The sequence below is a fragment of the Recurvomyces mirabilis genome (genome assembly GCF_035927965.1).
Source record: "Recurvomyces mirabilis strain CCFEE 5264 chromosome Unknown scaffold_42, whole genome shotgun sequence".
Taxonomy (NCBI): Eukaryota; Fungi; Ascomycota; class Dothideomycetes; order Mycosphaerellales; family Teratosphaeriaceae; genus Recurvomyces; species Recurvomyces mirabilis.
In genome coordinates, this window is record NW_027041976.1 from 129,602 (window position 1) to 138,085 (window position 8,484).

Below are 8,484 nucleotides of genomic sequence, written 5' to 3' on the forward strand. Positions count from 1 at the left end.
GTGACAATACATCCCTAGGCATGGCAGGTAGTTAGGCTGATTGATTATTGAGATTGCGGGATGTGGTCCAGATACGCGGCTAAAACGTGCCTTGCTAGCCGAACCTTTCTTCCTAAAGCAACCATTGCGGGATCGCGTGGGGATACCTTGCTGAATGAGGCCATAGATCAGCGAACAGCCTCCAAAATGTCAGGCACAGCCATCATCAGGTGCTGGTGGAGCCGGTTGCCCGCCCTCAGAGACGACAACACCTGCCCGAGTGCCGGATATTTAGCTCTGCAGATGAACATAAGGGTAGCGTTGCGCCATTCGATATAATTAGGTTGTTGGAATTGCTGTTGGGGCCATACATCTCTTTGCAACCATGATGTCTCAAGTCGCTGCTTTCATATTCTTGGTTCTTCCAGCAGTGCTCGCGCTTGAGCGTCCAGGTGGCGTTGGAAGATTGCCGGCTTTGGGCTGGAACTCATGGGTAAGGCTCTCATAGCGTTGCTTACAAGTTGGATCCGCGGGCTTACTGTCGAATCAGAATATTTATGGATGTAACATTGACGAGGCCAAAGTACTGGAGGCTGCCAATGGTATCATAGACTTGGGTTTCAAGGACGCCGGCTACGAGTACATCATCCCCGATGATTGCTGGTCGGATCTGGATGGGAGAGATCCAGTCACTTTCCAGCTTCGACCAAACGCGACCAAGTTCCCTGATGGCATCAAGGGCACTGCAGACCAGGTTCACGCTTTGGGCTTGAAGTATGGAATCTACAGTAGCGCCGGTGAGAAGACCTGCGGTGGCTATCCAGCCTCTCTGGGCTACGAGGAGATCGATGCCGCGACTTTCGCTTCCTGGGGTGTGGATTACCTCAAGGTAGGCGGCATGTGACCGGAACATCTCATCGTTTCGGGCATCGACCGCTAACGCTGCGAAATAGTACGACAACTGCTACGTGCCCGAGTACTGGCAGGACGACTGTCTGGCATGCAACGCAGATCCGACTTACACGCCCGATGGCGTCGTGAACGGCAGCTGCACGTCTGCGACACCCGAAGTAAAGCTCTATCCGTTCTCTCAACCATCCGATACGCTGTTCCCGCTGTGCGCGCTTGGTTGGCCTACAGACGGCGTCAATTATACGGCAAAGTACACTGCTCTTCGTTTTCGAATCATGCAAAATGCTCTCGAATCGCAGAACAGGACGATACTTTATAGCTTGTGCGAGTGGGGTGCGTAATTTCGGTATGACAGCATGACAGGTAAAGCTAACGCTGACATAATGCAGGTACGGATCATCCGTGGGAATGGGCCAATGCGACAGGTAATTCGTGGCGGACAACCAACGACATCAACCGTAAGTCTCTCGCAAAGTCACAATTACGTGATCACTGAGACGGTCCACTGACCTTGTGTAGCGGCATGGGAACGCATCCTGCAAATCCTCAATCTGAACTCCTTCATCACGGAATACGGCGACTTCACTGGCCACAACGACGCAGACATGCTCGAGGTTGGTAACGGAGATCTCACCGTCGAGGAAGAGCGTACACACTTCGCTCTTTGGGCTATGATGAAATCACCCCTCATCATCGGCACCAACGTCACCAATTTGACTTCGGATGGAATCGAGATCCTTCAGAACAAGGGATTGCTTGCATTCAACCAGGATTCGGTCTATGGCAGGCCGGCTGGGCCGTACAAGTGGGGTGTCAATGAGGACTGGTCGTTTAACAGCACCTTCCCGGCGCAGTATTGGTCCGGTGCCTCGTCGAACGGGACGATGGTGGCGATGTTCAACCCGTTCGATTACTCCATGTCGATGACGGCATCATACGCTGAGATCCCACAGCTGGATGCTGGAGCATGCTATAGCGTGACTGATGTCTGGACCGGGAAGGACATGGGTTGCTTGGACAGCAACGTGACGATGACAGTCGAGGCGCATGATACAGCAGTGTTGTTGGTGGGGCCGGAGTGCTCGTAGATAGTGGCTGTAACTACGATATTGAAAGTATCCATACGCTGGCCAGCAAAACCAAAAGCGCAAATGTCCGGGTTGCGAATAGCTCATTTGCTAGACCATTGCTATTGTTCGAGAACGCAGTGCAAGCCGGCTGTCCACTAGTCGCACCTGGAGCTTCTGTCTCGGTCGCCGCCGCGATTATGCTGTAAACCGGTCTCAATCCAGGTCACGACAGACATTTGCGGGGCGAGGCGAAAGCTCCACCACCTTCTATATCCTTCCGATTCCTACCCGCTCTTTCTAAGCGCGATCCTGCAGAGATTAGTAAGACATTCACGTCACGTGCAGCCATGATCGGCATCCCTCTTCGCTCATGAAGAGAGGTAAGCAGTTGTACCATAATTACTCGCCATGCAGCATATGAGGTATGTTCTTGAGTCAGCCCGACGAGTGGAGGAAAAATAAGCGCAGGCATATTGAGGATCGTCCTTGGTCCGGCCATGGAGGTCCCGAAACCTGCCGCAGTCGGAACAATATGGAAGAGCATGTCGAATTGACGCACAGCGATGCAAGTGCTTCAACGAGATGCAGATGGCGGATAATAACTCGCCCACTTTGACCTACAGCCACACGAGCGAGGTCACAACAGTTTCGAGGACCGAAGGCAGCCTTGCAGTTTATGCGGGACGCGAGTCGCGAACGCGAGCTCACACCGGCGTCAACATTGCTGAAAGTAGGGTCCCAGAGTGCCTTGCCGTATCTGTGGGAGTCTGTGGCTATAGTCAACAAGACTAAGCACGAACGTAGACATAAGGAGAAAGAGAAAGTGCCTTGCGACCTCTGTGGAAAGAAGATGAGTAAGCATTATATAGAGAGCCATCACGCAAGCGATTGGTGGGCGTTAGACAGAAATTTTGGTACTACATCCAGTTCGTGATGCGACTTTGCTGTGCTGCTTCCAAATGAACTGTGCCCTCGCGGTGTAGTCCTTCCATCTGTAGCTCGTTACGGACGTGTGCCTGCCACTGATCCAGGATATCGTCGCCTCGCAGAAGCTTCAGACATCACTGATGATAAGATCGAAAGTTATTCCTATCCCTAAGCTGGGCATACAAGGGTGCGCCCCGAGACTTATTGTCGAAGAACTCCACGATTGGCGGATGTTGGCCTGGCAGTGCATCAAAAGGAAGTGGTATGTTGGAAGAATAGCACGGTGGACAGCCGTGGCTCAAAAGGACGGCACGTGCATTCATCTCGTGATGATGATTGTCCTCGACGACGGCGATGTCGATTGACGGCGTCAATGGACGCGTCCGCGGCTCGCGATTGCGCTTTGGCACAACTGCCAACTGGCTGCTGGTAGCGTTACTCACGCCGTAGGGTGGTCCCTCTTTTGCACCAACACCAAGCTGCCTTGATCATAATGATTGCAAAGCTCAGGAGAGCATAAGTCATAAGTACTTGGGCTACTAGACGGTGCAGCGTTGGTCTACGTCCAGCGATGTCAGTTCTAAAGCAGAAGTCTAGGCGCTCGAATGTGTGCGCTGCGTGGAATGGGTTTCAGGGACCATACTTCCTATTCTACTGGGATGAGACAACGCTTCATGTGTGGTCGGTGCACATCGGCCTTCTTTGTGCTCTTTCTGGCGGCACGTGACGTAGTACGCTCGCTCCCGCTCACCAGACCAATCCTCTTCCCAATTTTTGCTGGAGCTCCTTTCACTATCTTCTTGAGCATGCTCCGGGGTAAGAGCGCTCGCTGATCCGCTATCCTCGCGCTTCGGCGTAATGGTCTGTGAAGCTGCGAACACAAGCTCCGGGAGGCTGTAGTATTCTCCAGCTCTTGTCCGCCACTGCCAGACTCTGTGACACTCTCGGGAGTAGTCAGCGCAACGGGGACTGCATCAGAAGCTACAGTGGCTAATGTCGTGCTGAGATGACGCTGATCAGTGAGCTTTAATCGTTTGGACTTTCGCTGCACACTAATGACTTCACAATCACTATGCTTGCGCTTTCCGCACGCAAATGCCGATGGCCTTGCCAGTGGCTCCTCCAAGGGTAGTGCAGAGCCACCGCAAACGGCTGGGCATGGCGTGTCAAAACACTGTGGTTCTTCAACATTTTCAGCAATGGTGACTTCAAGAACATGGCTGGTGGGTTCACATCCTGCGCTGGCTTTGTCGCTTCCCACGAAACTTGACTGGCGCTCAAGGGAGAGAACTTGCTGCAGTATCCATCGGAGTAGATGACCATGGTGTTCTGCATCGTCGTACGCCTTGCGATATCTTTTTGTCTGCTGACAGAAGTCGGTAATCGCGTCGCGTCGCCGCATCAGCAATTGGTAGTCCTCCTCTGCTGTGTCACGTGCAGCTTGGGTGGCTAAAAGTCGCCTTGCGTTAGCTTGTCGCAAGCTATGAGACGCGGAGAACTTGTCGAGTGCTGCTTCAGCAGCAGAAAGCGCGGCGGTCGTGTACTTCCTTGCTTCCTTGGCCCTCTCGTTTTCGGCAGCGCGGTCAAACACAGAGTCAATGTTACAAACGACTTCGATTGTCTCCCCTGGTCTCAAAGCATCCGAGTCGACAAGCTTTTTCCATGCCTTGTCATGCACTCGCTGGAAACGTTTCACGTAGCTTGCATGCTGATCGTAGAACCAATATTCGTAGCCGAGGTATTCGATCCAGGTCGTCAGTGTGTCTTGTTGTAATAGATCGCTGTTGAGCTGAAATGGCTGCGTAAATCCATATTTGACTAAGCGCTTATTCATCCTTTTGGCGTACTCCGGGAAACCCCACTCGCCCTCCTTCGGACCGAAGTGTTCAACAAACGTCTCCCATGTATCCCAATCCGCCGCGTGGATCAAGGTCCACTCGCTCTTAACATCGCATTCTCTGATGATCCGCTGAACCCTACGAAATGCGCCCCATCTTGAAAGCAGGCCAGAACACAACAACGTCCGCTCCTCCTCACAAATGACGTGGCTTCGCCAGAACGTCATGATGTCGCGATAGTGAGGATCTGCAAGGTACCGTTGTGGATGGTCGAATATGTCTTTGAGGAGATGGATAGGATAAGGAGGTCGACCACCAGCCTTGATCAGCGCAGGGTAAGCATCGATCTCTTCTTGCAAGTCCTCAAGATCTTGCTCTTCCTGCGCCGGCAGTGGGGGTGTCGGTGAGGGCGAAGTTCTTCGAACAGATCGTTTGGGGTTATTGGAGACAGTGTTTAGTCGCGCAGCAACTTGATCCAAGTCGACAGCGCGTGACTGAATTGCATGAGTGGAGCACTGGACTTTGGCCCTATTCGAGCCGTCAGCAATGAAAGGAGTGGGAGATCGCGATCAATCCGCAACCTCAATCGCCGAATGAACCCAAGAGACACGTTTTGAGGATCCTGCACGCGCACGAGACTTGGATGAACGTCAGTAAGATAATGGGCCTTGCAAATTCTTGCTATCAGAAACCCACCGCCCATTCTCTTCTAGATATCTATCAAGTTGTTTATCGTCATATGCGGCAATGTCGCTAGCGGATGGCTTTGACGTTGTCGCGTTAGCCATCTGAGCCATTACGTGAAACATTAGACCACGAAGGAAGCTGGAACGGAGGACACAAAAAGAAAGACCCTGCCGCGCGATGAGTCATCCCCCGCGCCTCGGCTTATCACGTATGTTATATAGCCAATCGCAAGCATGTAACGCCGTGCTTGAAATGTTTCAATAAAAGAGTGCTGCAGGTGACGGCGCTTAAGTAAAACAGATAAGCTCATGTGTCGAACCTCCGATTCTCTTCGCACTATTTCGCTTCGACTTCGACCTCTAATCTGAATATCGACCTATGAACCACGTAGAGTGACGTTGCCCGAGGTAATAATGGAGGACTTGATTGCAAGCCTGTATCCCTTTCCGCACGGCAGGAAGAGCTACGCTCATCAAGCGATCGAGTTCCTTGAGAACAGCTCGCGGCTGATAGACTTCGAGGCTTGGGATTTACCTGAAATGCGAGGACGGCAAAGCCGTGAAACGACAGCCCCACTGAGCGACGTTGAGGATGACGATGCGAAGGAAATCGTGCGCGAGAAAGGGTTTCAACTAACTTTCACCCACGGTCCCAAGACCGGTCGTGGATACATGCTCGGGACTGACGCAAACAGCTGCGACATCATCTTGCCGCAAAGCAAAGGTGTTAGCCGTTGCCACTGTTATCTGACCTTCGATCACGAGCGACGCTTGATACTGCGAGACTGTTCGTCTAATGGGACGGTCGTCACATTTGACGGCAAAGGAGGAGAGAAGCGCCGACACTTTACGTGGATACTGGGCGGTCATGAGGTTCCAAACGACACAAAGACCATCGTCATTCAGCTACACGCAATGCTTAAGTTTCAGATCGTCGTAACGAAGCCAACGTTTCCAGGCATCTATTTCGAAAATGTGGACGAATTTCTTGGAGAAAATGCAGTACCAACCCAGCTACCTCTCGGCGCACTCGGAATACGGAGTATCGCTTCAACCGCAGCTCCCAGCGGAGCACGTACGCCAGAACAAGCTCCGGTTTTACTGGAGCAAGAGACGCTAGGCCGAGGCGCCTATGGAGTGGTACATCGGGTCTGGGATGTTAGCACGGGCCGTGAATATGCGTCGAAGAGTTTTACGAACCTGGATAGATCGGATTGGAAGAACGAGGCGCATATGATGCGGCAAGGCCCGCATGTACGTTAAAATAAAGACATGGAAGAAGACATAAGCTAATGTTGCATCAGGAGCACATTGTCCGCTTGTGTTTCACTGTGGAACGACCAGTCCCGCAGCTGGTGATGGAATATGTTCCGCTCGGCAATCTAGAAGATCAACATCGTCGACGAAAGATCTCGGAGGATGAAGCCATCACTATTCTGCAGCAAGGTCTCTCCGCGCTAGCCTTCCTACACGAACAAAGTCCACCCATCGTCCATCGAGACATCAAACCCGAGAATCTCTTACTGCGATCTCGGGACCCAGTTCACATCAAGCTCGGTGATTTTGGCTTATCCAAGGCGAACGAAGACCTCAAAACGCTTTGTGGTACACTCACGTACCTGGCCCCAGAGATTGCCCGGTCTCATGGCTCAACGTCAAGAACTCGATACACGCAGGCCGTCGACATCTGGTCTTTCGGTACGGTCATTTACCAATACGTATATGAACTTCCACAACAAACCTCAGGCTCGGCGCTGTCTTGGTGTGAGAGAATCGTGGAGCACCTGAATGATTGGGAATCTGATGAGCTGATCGACCTATTATCGGAAATGATTGTCATGGATCCCCGTCGGCGGCTTGCGGCAAGATCTTGTTGGCAAAGGGCATTGCTGTTGAGCCATGCATCAACGCCGACAGATTCTTCGATTTTGTACGAAAGCTGCTGTCCCTCAGTTGTCAGTGAGCCTCATGGTGATTTGGAACACCAGGCCTCAGTTCGAAAATTTCTGAATACTTCAGGAAACGAGTCTCGAGCCAATCCTGCGGCTCCCGCGGAGAGAGGGACGCTGTTGAGCACGCTCATCCACCATCCGAAGGAAGGAAGCAAAAGGCCTAGGTCTCGTGATCCGGATGCATGTGCAGGCTTAAGGAAGCGAGCGACTGCAATTTGGCAAAGCCCGAGCCAGCGAGACAGTAAGGCCCGGCGACAGCAGTGTTCCCAGCTCGAGTCACCATCGTGTGTTTCCATCCAACGAAATACAATATACGAGTGTGTTGTTGAATTGCTCAGGGACATACGAACGGGAACCGAGAGAAGCGAAGATCTGGACTCACCTACGATTCGTCTTGTACGTGACCTATGCCAACGCCTCGACGAGCTGAACATAGGACAGCTTCACACCTTGGTCAGTGAGAATGCGGAGCGTACAACCGTCATTGCAGTGTCAAAGGCTCGAGAGTTTACTCTTGCCAGTCTCACCTCCTCCGACGTTGGTAATTCTGTGGCAGATCTAACCGGCCATCTCATTCATATGACGGATCTGCTGGGCTTTAATCTTGAGAAGTCGGGAATGGGTAGTCTAGACCAAGATTGCGTCCAGCTTTCCGGAAACGCAGCTGAAAGCTCAAGTTTTGATCGCCGCACGTTGCAACTGCGTCGCACGCAGTGTGAGCCAACAGCGGTTTGTCAGCTTTCGCTCCCTGCTGTCGACTTGGGTTCAAGCCATTCAAATGGGGATACAGAAAGCTGCTTGAGCAGTCTGGCACCACTTTCTCGGGGATTGACGTATCCGTCCGGCTTGCTGGACCCGCTGAATACCTCGGGCTGCAGTCGACCATGGTAGATCCGCTGAGATCTCTGTATGTTCATACTATCTACTAGGAAATCTGTTCATCAGTAGCATGGGTAGCAAGGGTTCTCAGGTGCGGCAGGACTGGTCGTTGTTGAAGCACGGAATCTTGCACGCTTCAAGCGTTGCGAGTGTAGTTGATGCGCCTGTAGCGCCGTGTTTTTAGGTAAGTCACGTCCTTGAGGACGATGTCTCGTAACCGTGTGATCCAATACAGGAACTT

The 8,484-nt window shown here is 52.3% G+C and overlaps 3 protein-coding genes across 3 annotated transcripts; 2 read left to right on the forward strand and 1 right to left on the reverse strand.

Moving 5' to 3' along the window:
* Positions 1–367: 367 nt before the first annotated feature.
* On the forward strand, positions 368–1,979 carry LTS14_010439 (uncharacterized protein; the record flags this gene model as incomplete). Its single annotated transcript, XM_064843115.1, has 5 exons — positions 368–472; positions 530–868; positions 933–1,224; positions 1,281–1,349; positions 1,411–1,979. The coding sequence occupies 5 exons, from the start codon at positions 368–370 to the stop codon at positions 1,977–1,979; spliced, it is 1,374 nt and encodes a 457-aa protein (XP_064689334.1).
* A 1,555-nt stretch (positions 1,980–3,534) lies between these two features.
* LTS14_010440 (uncharacterized protein) lies at positions 3,535–5,523 on the reverse strand (the record flags this gene model as incomplete). Its single annotated transcript, XM_064843116.1, has 2 exons — positions 3,535–5,254; positions 5,423–5,523. 2 exons carry the CDS (start codon positions 5,521–5,523, stop codon positions 3,535–3,537), a joined length of 1,821 nt encoding a protein of 606 aa, XP_064689335.1.
* Positions 5,524–5,826: 303 nt separating this feature from the next.
* On the forward strand, positions 5,827–8,255 carry LTS14_010441 (uncharacterized protein; the record flags this gene model as incomplete). The annotated part of the gene is made up of 2 exons (XM_064843117.1): positions 5,827–6,666; positions 6,717–8,255. The coding sequence occupies 2 exons, from the start codon at positions 5,827–5,829 to the stop codon at positions 8,253–8,255; spliced, it is 2,379 nt and encodes a 792-aa protein (XP_064689336.1).
* Positions 8,256–8,484: the final 229 nt, after the last annotated feature.